An 18904-nucleotide genomic window follows, 5' to 3' on the forward strand; every position below is an offset into this window, starting at 1 on the left:
CAAATGCCCGTGATAAAAATCTTGTCTATTTTATTTATTTAATACAACAAGCTACGTCTTTTTTCGTCTGCTAGAATAATTACGTTACTTGTCAATCATCAATAAATCTGTAATCGTCTGAAAATCACTTTCATTCTATGATTTAAACATTTACTTTTCATCAGTTGAATTATTTTTGAATGTTTTTAGTTTTCATACATAAACATTTCGGATTGCAAATAAAATTGTCAGGCGATTGAATATTGGCAATTGCCCCCAAATCATTTACCCATTGAAGGTTTTTGGTTCAAATAGGTACAATCGTTAAAAAAACATCAACTATAGAGATACAATCACTAGCTGACTCGGTGAACTTCGTATCGCCTATGTTCATCAGAAATGATTATAGAATTGTAATGGTGAAAGAATTTTTCATTTTTCAGTAGTTTTGGAGCCTATTCCAAACAAACAAACAGGCATTTAAATCTTTCTTCTTTGTAGATCATTGCTATAAAAATAATTACCTATAAAAATCAAAACAATACCAGAGTCATAAGATAAAACTAGTAACCTGCTTCATAATTCGGTCAGAAGCTCACTAACTAAAACTGTAAGAACTAATCTGTATAGAAAGACAATTCCGACTTACTGCGTTACATACTTATTACAACTACAGCGATTAGTATGCATCGCGTCTGCTGCATGCATCACTCGGTAGAAATCACACGCAATGCGACGCACGCGCATCTCAAGCGCGCTGAGAAAATGTGCCGCAAAGAATCTGTGTCTGCAGACGACTTATTAACTAGTTAGCTAGTTTATAAGACTACGATTATCAGAGCTATTGTTGCAAAAATATGTATAATAGTTTTTTTCAGTAAAGAGTAAAATTACTTCGTCTCCCCAATTAGGGTTTCAAATAAATTGTCACAGTTATCTTTAAATTAATCCTTCAAGGCCCGCGAATCTAGACACAATAGATAATCAATTGTTATGACATTAATTAATGCCGTATATGACTATGACTATGACTATAGACCACCAGACCATAGACAAAAAGTTCTGCCTATTTTAAATTTTGAATTCTGCAAATTTTCGAAAGACCTTTTTAGTTTTGTATTATGAACGAACACCCTGAAGAATATGAACAAAAATGTGAAAGGAATCGTATTTTATCGAATAAATAGTTATTACTTATAATAAATGGCACCAAAGCATGCTACTGTCACTTTCTGTTAATTATTTTAACAATCACAATCAAAAACAGTTAGGAAGTGACTTCCTTACTTTGTTCCCAATGTTTGTTGTAATCCCAAAAGTGAATGGCATTGCATCCGGCCATGACTGCAATGTCAGTCTCGTTTGGTCTCGTTCCGTCGACTCCCGCGCAACGGTACTCCGTCGTGGATCTCGCGCAGTCGTACTCGCGGCCTTCACCGCTATGGGTCGTTCTCTCCGATCGCTCTCGGCCTACGCGCCGGCCGCCCTCAAAAACGTACGGTACTCCTCCTCAGGGTGCCCATTCTCCAAACGACAACAGTCCCAAGTAGCCCCAACCGCGGAAGTCAACGAGGAAATCTTCGCCAACGCCAAACCCTACTCAGAAGTGCCAGGACCTAAACCGATACCCATATTAGGGAATACGTGGCGCATGGTACCGGTAATCGGACAGTTCGATATCTCGGAATTCGCGAAAGTGACCAAATTTTTCTTGGACAAGTACGGGAGGATCGTCCGCTTGGGTGGACTCATCGGCAGACCAGATTTGTTGTTCGTGTACGATGCAGATGAAATCGAAAGGATGTATAGACGGGAAGGGCCTACACCGTTCAGGCCAGCTATGCCGTGCTTGGTTAAATACAAGTCGGAGGTTCGGAAGGATTTCTTTGGGGAGCTTCCAGGAGTTGTTGGAGTGTAAGTGTTTGTCTTCGTTCATCCTTAAATCTTATATCAATCATCAAAAAACTTCTAAAACGAGCTTGCTTTACATCCATATGAGAAAACCGTTGATCACATAGGATGTCATTAGTATTTAGAGCGGCAATACCGTTGGTAGTTTCACGACTTTCACCTTTTTTATTCGTTCGCAATTTGCCTAAGACATTTTAATAAGACTGGTTCTTAAATCTGGTCTCAATGAAAGCAAAAAGTCTAAATGAAGTAGTTCTTCAATTCAAGAAACATTCAAGAAAATAATGGTCATTATCGTCCGCTCACAGTAGTTACTGTAAGTCATATAATTAAGGAAACGTTGCAAAATTATCTAAGCAATAATGTTCCCATTAAAGTTAAGCTAGCTTGGAGGATTGCGAAAGTTGTTTGTCACTAGGCTTGCCACAACTTTGTGGTATAAACATAGTGGTGAAACTTTATAATGGTGTAAACGCATACAATTTTTAACAAGGATAAACTAATATATTAGATACGGGTAAATTATGATGTTATTGGTATAATGACAAATTAAATCCGACCGATGTCGAGATCGAATTCGATTAAATAATTAATTTCTTTCATAAATATGAACGTAAATCAAAACTTCAATAACAAACGTAAAATAAATGAATTTAAACTTGTTTGAACTATTCTTCCTGTGACTATAATTGTAAAATAAATGTCGAATCATACATGCATAATAATATAATATCGATTACCAATAAGGAGAGATAGTAAGACTAATCGCTTTTGAATGTAAATAGCTTCACGCATCGCTGGTGAAGCAACATGCCGTTTGACTCAGTATAAAATACTGAAAGATCGGATGTAGAGGAAGACCATACAAACAAAGACGTTACAAATGCAAAAACAGTCCATTAAAATTATATCAATGATTTGACATTTCATAAACTTTCGTTAAACTAGTACCTACTTTCATATGAAATTGTTTAGAGTCACGCAAGGTACACTATTAGGTCCTATATATTTTATAATAATTTAGCTCCAGTGTTGCATAACTTTTAAGTTCTAAAGTTAACCTTAAGTTCTTATTTACAAAGCTATCCGTACGTTCTATTCAATAACACAAAACTTTATTTGCTCGAGTGTTCAAACTAATTAGTCAAACTAAACAAGTTTCATAATACCTCAGGCACATACCATAAGCCTTAAGTATAAATCCTAGACCTAAAACCTCTACCAGTTGCACAATTTGTATGCAGCATGTTGCATTTTAATTTTCAAAGTTGCATTTAGTTAAAATATTTCTTCAAGTTGTATGTCTTCAATTCTTCGAAGTACTTAGTTGTTGCATTTATTTTATTGCTTTATACTTATTTGATTTGTACATTTAAGTATCCAGTACCTGCCTCTTTTCTACCGCCAGCAATAAATCTTTATAATCCAATAAAATAACCGGATTAGATTTCACTGAATAATATTTGATATTGATAGATATTTTGAGGCCACATTAGTTAGCAATTTCGAAGTTTGCATAGATCATGGACGCATAAAATATAAACCAATGGCATTCGTAGGTTAAAAGGTGTTTGGTGTAGCACAGGGGATAGATATTATTGTTAAAATATCAAGCTTCTATTTACTTTAGATAACGCATTGAGCGTTGGAGATGAGATAAAGTTATTATACCTAATATGTAGCATAGAGATCTATTCTCTTTTTGTTCTTATTGCACTAGTCAAAAAAGTTTGACCTCTAAAGACTTGATTTCTGCAACTTTTGCTAAACCTTTATATAAATTGATTGGAGTCGCCCAAAATACACTATTAGGTCCTATATAATTTATTGTTTATTCCTTGTCAATGACACGGGCATCTGCAAGGTAGTTCCTGACCTTGCGTGCTTGTCACTCTTCATTTTATTGTGCATACAACTTATTTGCACCAGAAGTGCTAAACGGCGAACAGTGGTTATGCTATGTCATGCTATTGACACTGTTTAGCGCTCTGTGACAAGGATAATAGCGACATAACATAATCGAGTGCAACACTAGAATGTTTGTATGCTTTATTAACGACTGACCTTTATTGACTTCGGTTTGATGAATTAAGTACGATACTATGTATCATCTGTCCTCCTTAAAATAATAATACAAAGGGTTAAATTCTTAATTACAATAGAGTTAAAATGTTGTGCTTTAAATACTTTTTCGTTGTGTCGTGAACTTTCAAGTATGACAAGGTTGTGGTAGGAGCACAAGGTGCGATTCCAAACCGGTTTTTTACTGACCGGTTCGAAACGGATTCTTTTGGTCAAATGGGCGTGCCGTATATTTAGATTTAGAAGCATAGTCAACTTTGGTTCTTCACAAACGCCATGTTTCGTTGTCATACAAGTTTTGTAAGGTTATTTTATGATACTTATTTATGCGCATTAAAAATTATTTTTCATTAAATTATAAAAACGTACGATACGAAACAAATAGGTACGTAATTAAATTTCATGCTGTTAACTAAGCTACATTTATTTTATTATTTCTAATTACGCCTGGGTGGTAGTTAAAGATTTCCCTACACCCGTAATGTGTTATAGCCAATTAAAATAAAACAATTTAAAATCGACGGACAACATTTCAAATCCTGACAAAGATCTAGTTAAACATCTGTGTCCGTGCAATAGTTATAAATCTTTCTGATTACTTACTTTAATTTTTCTGTATTGTTCATACATGTGATTCATACAATCTTCAAGACACTTCGTCAAACATTTAACAACTCAACTAGCTCTGCTCGAGACTTCGTACGAGTGAAAATATATAGTTTGGATAATAAGCCCCGTTTTTGTAACATTTTTCTTTACTGCTCTGTTCCTATTAGCTATAGAGTGATGTTTGTTAATAGCCTAAAGCCTTCCTCGATAAAGGGCTATTCAACACAAAAATATTTTTAAATCGGATCAGTAGTTCCTGAGATTAGCGCGTTCAAGCAAACAAACTCTTCAGCTTTATAATATTAGTAAGTATAGATTTCGTTTCACGCGAAAAAGTGTCGTTTGTATCTACCTGACCAATTGACCATATCCGATTTTAGCTGACGCATTAGTTAGTGCACGTTACAAAATAAGCGATGTACGGTGAATGATAGTAGAACATTGTATCAATGATGGGTGTGGTAAAAGGGGGGAGGGGGGGCACTTGGCCCACTTGGTCAGCAGGCCGAAACGAAAGCCGCGGTGATGGTACGTGACGTGATACGAGTGATAATGACTGATGATTATCACGGTCAGGCGTGTAGTGTGCGGCAATAGAACTGGTCAATTTTTCGAAACGAATAAGCCGTTTAGCATTGTCGACGAACTGTCTGTTTGTTTGTAGTAGTTAAAGTTAAGTAGTCGTCAAGTAATCAAAAATAGGCACAGTCAAGTCAAATAATTCAAACTCAAAGTCATTTTGCCAGTTTCTGCTGGCTAGCAAATTATGTTTGACATTGAATAATTAGGTAACATACCAATGCCCTTATTTAGTCAACATAATAATGAAGTAATTAACTAATGAGGCCAATTTACGCACTGAATCGTATTAAAGTTATATGCATTGGTTAGAATTATTTATTTATTCCATATCAGGCTTGAATATTCTTGAATTTAATTTGGGTGGTTAAGACATTTAACTGTTTCAAAATGCGATACCTACTTTATAATTAGGACCGTAAATTCAAAATAAGGCGCTACTAACCGTGCGATGTGGAAGTCATTGGGGATGGCCTATGTTCTGCAGTGGACGTCCTGTGGCTGAATTGATGATGATGACGATGATTCAAAATAAAGTGGACGCAAGAAATATAAAAGAAGATTGTCTTAAAATGGGACATAATAAAGTAACTTCTAACTGTTTAAAAATAGCCTCTTCATATAAATTTTAAAATATATACCTAATCAAGGTTAAAGATACAATTATACTGGCTAAATCGTATTAATATGCCGAATTCTTCGTGTTAGATTAATTTATGCAAGATTATCGAAAACGCAATATGGCACCGTTTAGTTTAAACTTTGAACATTTCTTGGATCGTTAAAAAAATCTGATTAATTCTTTTTCTGCCCCGCCTTATCCCGTTACGCGGGGTCGGCTATCCCAATCATACAACGTCATTTATTTCTATCTCGAACGTCTTTCCAATACTTTCATGTCCTTTGGAAATTCGTCATCCAGGTGGATTGAGGTCTTCCTCTTCCCTTCTTTTTTGTGGCGATGCGACACTTTTTAATTCAGATTTAAAGGTATTTGACCACATTCGTTGAGTATAGTAAGGGTAATCAATCAATCGAAACCTATCAGACTATAGGTAGAGTCAGCGTCAAATAGTCGGTGATATCCAAAGACACCGAAAAGTTGACAACACAACCTTGTTCCAATTATAACAAAGACGTGTTGCGAACTTTATGGTTTCTTTGAATGTCAAGAACTATTAGAGTATTAGACGATGACTGTACATCATACATAATACGTAACTTCGATAGAACTCATGGGTGTGAGCCAATGATATTACAGAATTTTTATATTATATCATTGGTGTGAGCCGTTTGAAGGACAGACAAACATTATTTATGTTAATGGTGTGGACTCGCCTCGAGTGTGTGCTGTGAATAAACGACATCANTTGCACGCATTCCTGTAAAGTTTTTCTAAAAACGTAAAATAAATCTCGCGGAATCAAATCGGCGGATCTACCCATAGGTAATATTATGTGAACAAAATGGAAATCCCATAGTTATTTTAGCTATAACCTATAGGTACTAATACGACTTACAAATCTACCTACCCACTTAACATAAAAGTGAATAGTGAATAATCTATCTGTATGATTTTTTATTAAGGTTTAACACCCGAATCGCTACAAAACATCGTAATGGAGAAGTTTAATTTTTTTCTTTTAAAACTTGAAAATATAAGTAAAACTAATAATAATTGTGAAAGAATCATGAAATATCTCTACAAATAAAGAAGTTACAAGGCCCTAAAGTTGCGCATAACAAATATTTCGCGCCATTTGGTCGCTGTAGTCACGGCAGTCATTCGGAGTACAATCAGTAAATCACCCCTGGTCCAGTGCTGTTGACAGATCCAATTTTTTAAAATCTAATAGTTTTAATTTTTCAGCCAATGTCACTCAAGGTAATTTAAATAATTAATTTCTCAGCCATTTTTTGATGGATTTAAAAAAAAATACTTCGCCGTCTTTTTTGTTTTGATCTATATTTTAATCCCATTTATAGAAATATAAAAATGTTTTCAACATAAGGAAACTTATCCATTATATTGATACTGACTGATAGTCTTTTAGCTCATTACCAAAGATCCACATCTCTATTGTTTTCAAAAAATGTAAGTTCATCTTTGATTCCCAACGGGTCCACGACATAAAAAGTAAAAAAGCATACATAAATACGTAAGTACATAGAAAATATGTACATTTTAAAATTCATGAACCATGTGAAAAGAAGAACAATACAATCGTGGACCCGTGGACCTTTGGGAATAATAAAAGTCTTTTGTCTTATTTTTTGTTTTGTATGAAAAACAGTCATGACCTCTCAGTCTATCGCCCAAAGAGGGACAACAACCATAAAGTCAATTTGTGTATTTTATAGATGCTATTGAAGGTGATTTGTATTCCCAACGATTTTCACGCGAACTGATCGTAACAGCGACAAGTGCATATTGTCATTCCACGACCGATTTCTTCGCATCATGTTTAAACATTCTTGTAAATATGGTATATCCTTGTATTTTCTGTTAGCTAAAGCATTTAGTAGTTACTGCCAGTTAAAATTAAATGGACATTATCTTAAAGTAAATAATCATACTAATACCTAAACCACACTAAACGCAAGCAAAAGGCGAAGATGGCTAGAGGGATGTTTTTTATGTAATAAATTAATGGATTATTTATGGATTGTAGGTTTCTTAACTTAAGAGCAAATAAAGTCGCGGACATCACTAATGAATAAATACGAACTATGGTGACTGTCACAATTTCAAAGTAAAGAATCACTTATAGTACTTAGTGACAAGTTGTAAAGATGAACTATAACGGAAATAGAAACTATATTGCCCGTTTTCACCATCAATCCTAATTCCTAAGTGACCCCTTTAAAAACAAAATTCCTTTTATGTGTTACCATAGGGGTCACTTAAAAATGAGGAATTGATGGTGAAAACGGGCATCTCTTATTACGAAAATTAACCCAACTGGGATCAACGCCGAGCCGAGACCATGTGCATTCAAGGCGAACTCGCCTCTACCATCGGAACCCTAAAATAGGTACTTAAGTATTACCACTAGTTGAATTAAAACGTATTTTTTACAGTGAATTTTAAATGTGGATAAGTAAGTAAACATGTATTGTATTAAAATTACCTTGAAGATAATTGCCTCCAGCACGTCATTGTAAAACAAGTTCCAAGGGACCTGGCAGAAATTGGAAAGACTTGTTTCATATTAAAATTTTAAGCCTTTTTATCTGACATTGAGTAGCGTAGCGTATTATGAAACAACTTTCATGCTCTCAATAATACAAATTGAGAACCTTTTTTTTAAGTCGGTTAAAAACAAATATTAACACCTGTTATTGGACTAAAAATTTAAATTCAACCAATTCACAAATGATCGAAATTGAATAATTTTTTGAGTCATTTCGGAATACGAGTCGGAAAATACCAGCAGAAAAACCTTGACATACCGTTTACGTATGTAAAACACAATGTTAACAATAACTGTTTTACATGATATATGTAGGCTACAAAACTACAATGCAGACAAAGGGCTCACCTCTTTGTCTGGGTCAGTTGTCTTATTTACGGTCATGTCAACAATAAAAAATTACAAGTAATTTTAGTGAAATATACAAACTTATCAGTACGCAAAGTTAGATCACAATATAATACCTACGTGCTTAGAAAACATTTGGTTCTTGCCTAGCCTGGTTCACGTAACGAACATGTTAGTATTAATATTTAAAATAAGTTATACAACCAAATAAAAAATATAATTACTAACGAACGAACTTATTAGATTTATGTATCATTATTTTGTCATGTTGTAGGTATCTTAATAGATTTTTGTAAGTCTATTGTTTACTAAAGAAAATTATGCATGCATTTGTGTTATGTTTACAACTTTACAAGTAAACAATATTGTTTGACTGGTATGAAATACTTAAGTGCATGTCGTTTTCTCCTAACTTTCTTAACTACTTCTTAGTTTAACAGTAGTTGCTCGGAATATCTACTGCTAATTAAGAAGTACGAGTATTGTATGAAAGAAATGAAAATTAAAATCTTTAGTAGGTACTTACTTAGTAGCTACCTTTAATATGTACTTTCAATTGTATTATCAGACGTTGGCAAATACTTTTAACCTTTGTAGAAGGTTTTGTTGTGTAAAAAACGATTTCATATGCTTCTATTGTGTCGATCAAAAGATATGCAATTATAAATACGTTATCATATAAATTGAATTATTTTAAAAAGTGAAATCATACGTTGATTGCGTGCTGCGTTTTTAGGAGTTTTTTTTAAAAGTAAGTTGTCAAAAAGTTATCGGAACTGAATTAATACATCAATTAACTTATTACGAGTATTGTTTTAATTAAAATGATAAATTGGCATTGGCACTATTCACTCTCGCCTTGAAAAGGCGAGAGTGAATAAGCACTTACACAGGGCAGATAATATGTACCATCCTGAACTGCATCCCACTTAACATCAGTGATCAGGTGCGATTGTGGTAAAATACCTGCCCTGTTATGCATAAAAAATAATAATTGTATAATGCTGTTTCTTGTGTGATATTATGTAAAAGAAAGTCACATAATTGTAAATTTTTGCTCTATGATACAAGTTCAAAACTGGATATTAGAAAGAAAGAAAGAAAGAAAGAAACATTTATTGCCATGGACATCACAAAAGACAAAAGAGGTGAAATAAAAAAAAAGCAAAACTACATTGGTAAAATTACGATATTACCAATGTAGTTCACCGATAAATTATTTAATTATTGCATAAGATAAAAAATAATAATATAGGCACACGGAAGAAGGGTTTTTTAGGTACATTTATTGGCTATACCTGCATTATATTGAAAACAAGCATTTATCCTGCGATGAAATGCCAAAAAGACACGTTCTTTGTATGGGAATCCCACCCTACAAAAACCCCGTAAAAGCTGATTTGCGATCATCACTCTGCGTGAGCGTGAGTGGAAAATATGTTGGGTCGTATAAAAGAGCTCTTTAAAAGCCTTTTCATAGAAAGTCATCATCATCATTTCAGCCATAGGACGTCCACTGATGAACAGGCCTCTCCTAATGATTTCCATGTTGACCGGTTGGTAGCGGCCTGCGTCCAGCGCCTTCCTGCTACTTTTATAATGTCGTCGGTTCACCTTGTGGGTGGACGTCCCACGCTGTTTTCCGGTACGCGGCCTCCACTCCAGAACCTTGCTGCACCATCGGCCGTCAGTTCTGCGTACCATGTGCCCTGTTCATTGCCATTTCAGCTTGCTAATCCGTCGGGTTATGTCACAAAAGTCAATGAATTGTTTTCTTTTTCCAGACACGGCGAGCAATGGCGCAAGTTTCGCTCGAAGGTCCAGAGGCCGATCCTGCAGCCTCAGACGGTGAAGAAGTACGTTGGGCCCATCGAGATGGTCACCGAAGACTTTATCAAGTACATGGAGGGCGCGCGAGATGAGCTTGGCGATTTGCCACACCAGTTTGACAATGACATCCACCGGTGGTCGTTGGAGTGTGAGTAGCTATTGTGTTTTAACAGCCAAGGTTATGGTCATGGGTATGGCCACGCTTACAGTAGGTGGATTTCCTGTCTAATCTGTGTGCACATCAGTCCATATAAGTTATGTAAGTTCGGAATCGTTGACGAAGGCTGCAACTTGAGCCTATACTCTGCCTCTTGAGGTGAAAATACACAATTAAATTTTACGATACGAGCCTTCTATCTCCTGTCATTGACATTGGATTTAGCTCTGACGTTGCTGAGCTCTAACTACGACTGTACATCCCAATCCAGCTATAATGCGCACCTCGCTGGAATGCGAATCTCCCTCCCACTTTCCCGCAGATTTGCCCCGTTTACCCCATCCGTAACAGAGAGCATCTATGTGACGTCACGGCTGCCAGGTGTGCGGTTAACTCGACCGTGTTGTACCTATAGAACGCTGCACGCATAATTGCGTTTGTAAAAATTTCGTATTCTTCCCTTACCCTCGCGCGTTAAAAATACCCCTTTCACCATACCAGCCTTTTGTCCCCAGGCATCGGTCGCGTAGCCTTAGACGTGCGGCTCGGCTGCCTCTCCTCGGACCTGTCCAGCAACCCGGAGCCCCAGAGGATCATCGACGCCGCCAAATACGCGCTGAGGAACGTAGCGGTGCTGGAGTTGAAGGCACCATACTGGCGATACTTCCCAACGCCGCTGTGGACCAAATACGTTAACAACATGAACTTCTTTGTAGAGTGAGTATTTGATTCTGTGCTTTATGTAGATTATTTTGAGGTCCATTTTCTTATGACAGTATAAGTAATAGGAGGCATGCCATTTATTCTGAAGGTGCCCTACTGGCGGTATTTCCCCACGCCGCTGTAGACAAAATACGTTAACATGAACTTCTTTGTAGAGTGAGTATTTGATTGTGTTCTTTATGTAGATTATTTTGAGGTCCATTTTCATAAATGACAGTATAATAGGAGGCATGTCATTTATTCTGAAGGTGCCCTACTGGCGGTATTTCCCCACGCCACTGTGGACAAAATACGTTAACATGAACTTCTTTGTAGAGTGAGTATTTAGTAATATTTTCCCCTTGTTATTGAAATGTGTTTTGAGCATTGTTTCAAAATACATCACCTCAATACCTACTCAGGCAGTAATCGACCGAAATAAAATTCCTTCACCTTTTCAATTGACCACTCCAAATCTATAACATTCTTCATTAGATAGAAAGCAATTTAATTTGATGTTATTGTATTAAAATGCCATTACTAAAGTATCTTAATCTTAATTTTATTCTTGAAGCAACTAAATTGCTTCAAGAATAAAATTCTTAAGAAATGTGTGAGGATTTTCTTGAACGATTTTCGTTGTTTGAACGAGCTCTAGGTAAACTGGCATTTCAGCATCATTACCTAAATGTTTTCTTAGCGGTGGAATACTATGAATACGAATAACATAAGATTGGTTAATTCTCATGAGTAGGTGTATAATTATGGAACTTTTATTCGCCAGTTTTATTATATACCAGTCGTTATTCTTCCGAAGTGGCGGCAAAAGAGACAACATGCTAATAAAGTATTCTAACATTCCAGACTTTGTTCCCGGTACATCAACGAAGCTCTAGAAAGGCTGAAGACCAAGAAGGTGACGTCAGAGGACGACCTGTCTCTCCTGGAGCGCGTGCTCAAGAGCGAGGGAGACCCCAAGATCGCCACCATCATGGCGCTGGACCTCATCCTCGTGGGGATTGACACGGTATGTCTTAAAGTACAGGTGAACCCCTCAAACCCACAAAACCCCCTAGTTTTGAACCCCCACTCTTCAATCGCCAGCATCCCCCATCTTCTAACTTAATTTTCGACTTATCGTTGGCAGTCGTTCTACCCCTACCTTCCCAACCCCGTCCTAAAAGACAAATATGTGCTCAGGCAAGTGTTTCTAAAAAAGAGTCTGGAAAGAACTTGGAGAATAGAGGGCGCAAATTAGGGGCTTCGCATCTTGAGAGGATGCCACAGATTTTGTGCTCCTAAAGCTTCTTAGAGGGGAGCAAGGGGATCTGGGCACTGATTGAAGCTCTAGAAAGGCTGAAGACCAAGACGGTGACGTCAGAGCACGACCTGTCTCTCCTGGAGCGCGAGCTCAAGAGCGAAGGCTACCCTAAGATCGCCTTCGCCACCAACATGGCACTGGCCCTGGGTATGTTTTAAACTGTAGCTGAACTCCTGAAACTTCTTGTACCAAATCCCCTGTATGGGTCATTCCACAAAAATATGTCAACTCTTAGTCCGCGCCACATTTCACATGAAATATTTGTTAATATTTAATTCCAAAATTGTTAAATAACAGCTCGCAATGTGCTTTATTCATCACCCATTTATATTTTTTGAAACTATTTTTAAAACATGTTAAATTCCTTTTGAATGACCCAAAACGTCATTCCCTAGGCATGTCCGTACTCCAAAAGTTTGTGTTTTGGGACCCACATTTATAAAAACATCAACTTTATCCTTTGTTTTAATTAACGAATAATCTACTTAAATGTATATTACACCAAATTCTATTAATATTTTGCGGTTTCAATAAACAATAATTTGATTTTCTTTAGTTGAAAAAGAGTCTACAGTTTTTAGCGTCATTCCCTCGCCACGCACTGATTTTATAATTTTGCGCATTAATATGTATTTAGAGTGAATGACATTTAGTTGAGTTTAAAGTACGATACGAAGTTATCCTCAGACCATACTGGCTTTGCGGTACCCGTTTTTTGAATAAGTGCAAACGTCGTGCCAGTTGTTGCGGAAACATGTGTTAATCCAGTCACTTCGTCAGTCCCTAGTTGAGTAGCTTTATTGATTATAATAGGAAATTGTATATAATTTAATAGTATTTACGTGTGGTTTTTTGGCTATTTTCGGCACATCGTATTAAGCATCTTATAATATAAAGTTAATCTGCATTTGTGTTAAGTTTTACTCCAAATCGTCAGTCCCTAGAGCGTCAGGCCCTAGCTTTAAATGGCACTTGGGACTAAATTACTAGTTAGGGAATGATGTTTTTTATACAGGGTGTCCCAAAAACAATGGATAACCCTGTAACCATCGATAGGCCTCGCCATGGTCTCCCTAACGTCCAATTTTGACCCCAGTAAAAATATCACGTGGCGACCACGGGCTGGAAAACGTAGCGTGGGCAGGCCTCCTACTAGGTGGACCGACGATCTGGTAAAGGTCGCGGGAAGAGCCTGGATGCGGGCAGCGCAGGACCGTTCATTGTGGAAAACCTTGGGGGAGGCCTTTGTCCAGCAGTGGACGTCATTTGGCTGAAACGAACGAACGAAAAATATCACCGTTTTCCAGATTTTTAAGTTTTTGTGCATTTTTACAAAATTGCCACCTGCGATTACTTTTTCTCATGCCATTTCTACAAATGAGGATACTTTTCAATCTAGTTTTTTTCATACTAGTTGCTATTCAAGTAGCCATAAGATAAAAATAACACAGAATACATAGGCTTGTGATACCTTTTTAGAATCTCAATTAACCAAGGAAGTTTTTAAGGTAATGGGCACGATGGTCTTCCTACATTTTTTTTACACGACGGCTGATCAAAAGTGCAAGACAATGAATTAATTTTTCCTTCTTCTCTGCAATTTCTTAAAATTTTCATAGTTTTAAACTAGTTTGTTGAACTTTAATCTTTTCTTTTGATAGCCCAACTATCCCTTGTGATAAGGAAAAAAACTAGATTGAAAAGTATCCTCATTTGTAGAAATAACATGAGAAAAAGTAATCGTAGGTGGCAATTTTGTAAAAATGCACAAAAACTTAAAAATCTGGAAAACGGTGATATTTTTACTGGGGTCAAAATTGGACGTTAGGGAGACCATGGCGAGGCCTATCGATGGTTACAGGGTTATCCATTGTTTTTGGGACACCCTGTATAGTGATAATAACAAAACAACTACATTATGTGTATTAACTTATCTATAAATGTTAAGGTTATAAGTTTTATACTTTATTAGAAGTCATATAGGAGTAATGTAGTTTGAAAAAATTGATAATTGTAATTTCTCCTAAATTAAAGCATAAAGTGATTGGCCCTTTTAGACATAACATAATTAATTAATAAACAATAATTTACACTAATAAAGTATTCAAAAGCATCTTAAAAAAGTTACGGACAAAATGACGTCGAAAATATACAGATTTTTATGGAATGACCCGTATCTACCCTTCAAACCCCTTAGTTTTGCACCTCCTCTCTCCAATCTCCAGCCTTCCTCCCCTTTTAAATTCCTTTTCGACCTCTTGTTGGAAGTCTTCTAAGCAACATTATGGTCCTTCGAGCCGGATTCAGTTTTCTGCGGTATTGCGACCGGGGCAGCCTTTCGTTCGCCACTCTGGTTCGCGTCGCATGTGGGCGATTTCCATACATGCAAGTTCGTTAAACCTCTCAACAAAGTCGACAAACTATGTGTTAGTTTGATGATGATAACATATCGTTTATGGTGACCGACAAAACTTTGTCATCATTTACGTTAGAATTTTATTATGCCCCCAATCTATTCTGCAGGTCCTGTCTAGAATCTACAACCTTTTCATAATCTTAGTTCTTAGTTACTTATCATTTTGTATTATCCTTCCAGATATCAATGGCGGTCTGCTCCATCCTATACCAAGCGGCGTTGCGGACGAAACAACAGGAGAAAATGGCGGAAGAAATCCGAACAGTTCTGCCGGATCCGAGCAAGCCTCTCACGTACGCAGACCTGGACAAACTGCACTACACTAAGGCTTTTGTTAGGGAGGTTTTTAGGTGAGTACCATAAATAGGGACTTCTTTAGTTTTTTATTAATGAAATTTACAGGTAGAAGATTTTTAGGTCTAATTGAGGAACGTTATTATTGTTTGTGGATAGTAAATAGTGACTGCGGGTAAAATATGCGAACATGCCTCCCCAATCTGAAGGAAGGACTGTAGGAAGGTCTATTAAATTGGAAAAAAATCCTTCTTCTGCAGTGGAAACTATTCAAACTTTAAACTTATTAAAATTATTTAGGTGGTACATAATTAGATGGGAATGTTATTATTATTTGGGGTGACATATTTCTAATCATAGCATAGAGCTATTAACTGAGTTGTTTATTTTTTTACAGAATGTATTCTACAGTTATTGGCAATGGAAGGACATTGCAGGAAGACGATGTCATTTGTGGATATCATATTCCAAAAGGAGTAAGTTAATTTGTAAAAATATTATGTAGTGTATGTGTCAAGTCAAGTATAAATTGTAGAATACTAATTGTTATAAAGTTTGCTTTTTGTTTGGTAGAACGCGTTATCTCAGCATACTACTGGTTTGAACTAAAAAGCGTTTCTAAAGATCCCGCTATATTTTACCCTTATACCACAGAATAATAATAAGTACTTCGTACAGAAGATGTTCTTCGCGAATGTATTTAAAAAAAATTATGCTCAATGTCGTAACAATATGGTGTAATTTAGCCTATCTCAAGAGTCGAGCACCATTTTGTTGACAAACGTCAGTGATCGGTACTGCGCCGAAGCCATAGGGCTGACTTCGGTAAAATGATGTGTGACGTGAAGTGCCAAACTGCAGAAAATGGCGGAGGAAATACATGATTAAGCATGAATTATCATGAATAATATTAACTACTTATTTACCTATCAGTCTCTTCAGGCAACTTAAAAAAGTACATTCTGTGTTTTTATTATTATCTAGGCAGTTAAATACTGCACAGTATTTTTTAGTACACCATTTTTTTTATTTTTTTCCATCATACACAAGAATACGCGTGCGTGAGTCAATGCTCGCTCGTATGTGAGGCCTTGTCGAATAGTAATCCTGTAGGGTGCCATCGTGCTTGTTTTGTTTTCTATGTAAACTCGCGGAGATGAACAGGCCTGCTTATACCCTTGTCTTAAGGTTCAAAACAAAATTCTTCCAGGTGCAAGTGGTATTTCCGACCATAGTGACGGGCAACATGGAGCAGTTCGTGGCCGACCCTCAAGAGTTCCGACCGGAGCGGTGGCTGGAGTCCGGCCGGCTGCATCCCTTCGCCTCGCTGCCGTACGGGTTCGGTGCCCGGATATGCCTGGGCAGGCGCTTCGCTGATCTGGAGATACAAGTGCTGTTGGCTAAGGTGGGTTTTAAAAAAGTTTGGTTATTGATGAAGGTTAAATAAACTTACGCGTACCGGAAAACGCAGGGTGGGACTTCCACCCACAAGGTGGACCGACGACATCGTAAAGATAGCAGGAAGGCGGAAAAGGTGGAAAGAAAAAGTGGCTGAGATGATGATGATGAAAAAAAAATTTATCACGACCAAAAAATGTGCTTTTATCTTGACTTATTTGCTTCATATTCAAGTACAGTCTCATCACAACCGGGTTTATAAATCTGTACGTATTTTTTCATTTTTCTCATAATCGAATAATAACAGTGTTATATTGAGTTGAAATGTCGCGTGACGTCAAATTTTGTCATCTAGCCTATTGTTCTCTCACCGCTTCAACGCTCACCATGAGTTTCAATTAGGTGTGCTCGCTAGCGACTGCGTAAAAAAGTGACATTGAATATAATATAAGTATAAGTAATTCTAGAACGCCCCTAGCGGGGCCCCTAGCTTTGCAGAACTATCTTATGTCATTATTACATACTGTAAACCCTGGTTTTCCTAAATAAATAAATAAAATCTTCAAAGATATTTTTGACGCACTCGTTAGCGAGCACATCTAACTTAAATTCATGGTAAGCACATCTAACTTAAATTCATGGTAAGCACACAGTTGGCGCCACCATCTACGCGTCTTACGCCCGTATTCACAAACGATGCTTGCTTAAGTGAATCGGCAAATCGAACGCACAGCGATGAATAGAGCTCTGTGATTGGTTTGTGTGTCATCCTGTGCGTCCACGCGCACTGTGAGACCTCATAGTAATGTTTGTGAATACGGTCGTTAGTCACAAGCAAGTGACAGATCTATGCGCCAGTGGCGTAAACTAGTGAGCGCAATTAACCAAACCCTCATTGTTTTGTTTATTTATCCACAGTTGCTGAGGCGGTACCGGCTTGAATACCACCACGAGCCTTTAGAATACGCTGTCACCTTCATGTACGCGCCCGACGGTCCGCTGCGTCTACGCATGTTGGAGAGAGACGCGTAGATCACTTAGCTAAGGAGAGTCAGGCATAGGGCACTTAGCTAAGCGCGTCAACCAAGCGACGAAGGCAGTGTCACCTTGTTGGTGGAGCATACAAAGTAATTTCGAAGCTTCGATATTTTTTTTCATGATTTCGAAATTCGAGACACGTGTGAGAAAAAAGGCATGTTCACTAATTTAAGAATAGTTTCAAATTAATTTCGTTTCGTTAGAGACGCATAGATCACCAAGCTAAGGAGAATCAGGCATAGGGCACTTAGCTAAGCGCGCCAACCAAGCGACGAAGGCAGTGTCACCTTGTTGGTGGAGCATACAAAGTAATTTCGAAGCTTCGATATTTTTTAATGAGGCACGTGTCAGAAAAAAGGCATGCTCACTAATTTAAGAATAGTTTCAAATTAATTTAATTTGGTTAAAATATGTTGTCACCTTCATGTACGCGCCTAGGGAACTTAGCTAAGTAGCTGCTTCTTCTCAGCACTGGCCCATTTATTGTCCCGAAGCAGTGGTAGGGTTAATATTGGGACGTGTAAAAGCGCCTTTTTAAAGCCTATTTGCAAAAATAAATGAATTTTATGAATTTTAATTTTTTAAGTTGCCTGATATGGACGGATAAAATAATCCGGAAACAACGCTCTCTTTTCAAAGTCCAAGTTTAGAAAATAAGTGAAAAATGAGCCATGTTGAGTTAAAAAGCAACACATTTAATTAGTCCTCGTATACAGACTAAAAACACAAAACAAAAGAGATAATATACGAGAAGCTTTTTTTTAATTACCAGACATGCTTGTTTATTATGAAGCGAAACAGATAACATAAAACGCCACGCCCACTTCTATATAATTTTCGATCTTCTTTTTCTAACTTTGTCGATTTAAGTGGTTTAGAGTAGTGTCGAACGGGCAATTTCGATCGACTATAGATGACCTACATTGAACTGTCCCACCAAATTCATTGAAAGGGGGGCGTCGCTTGCCTCTCTAACTGACGTAACTGACATTTTTCAAAATTTCAGGCGATTAGACAGATCGATTCGTCTTGCGAAATTGATTAAG

General features: G+C 37.0%; 1 protein-coding gene across 1 annotated transcript; it reads left to right on the plus strand.

The window, feature by feature from the left end:
* The first annotated feature begins 1284 nt into the window (after positions 1–1284).
* On the plus strand, positions 1285–18309 carry LOC114351686 (Probable cytochrome P450 301a1, mitochondrial). Its single transcript, XM_028302989.1, has 8 exons — positions 1285–1893; positions 10487–10680; positions 11205–11406; positions 12256–12418; positions 15309–15478; positions 15820–15898; positions 16633–16827; positions 17739–18309. The coding sequence occupies exons 1-8, from the start codon at positions 1421–1423 to the stop codon at positions 17850–17852; spliced, it is 1590 nt and encodes a 529-aa protein (XP_028158790.1). The 5' UTR covers positions 1285–1420; the 3' UTR covers positions 17853–18309.
* The last annotated feature ends 595 nt before the right edge of the window (positions 18310–18904 follow it).

The sequence above is a fragment of the Ostrinia furnacalis genome, unplaced genomic scaffold (assembly GCF_004193835.3).
Source record: "Ostrinia furnacalis isolate ACB-3 unplaced genomic scaffold, ASM419383v2 OfSCF1172, whole genome shotgun sequence".
In the NCBI taxonomy this organism is placed as follows: domain Eukaryota; kingdom Metazoa; phylum Arthropoda; class Insecta; order Lepidoptera; family Crambidae; genus Ostrinia; species Ostrinia furnacalis.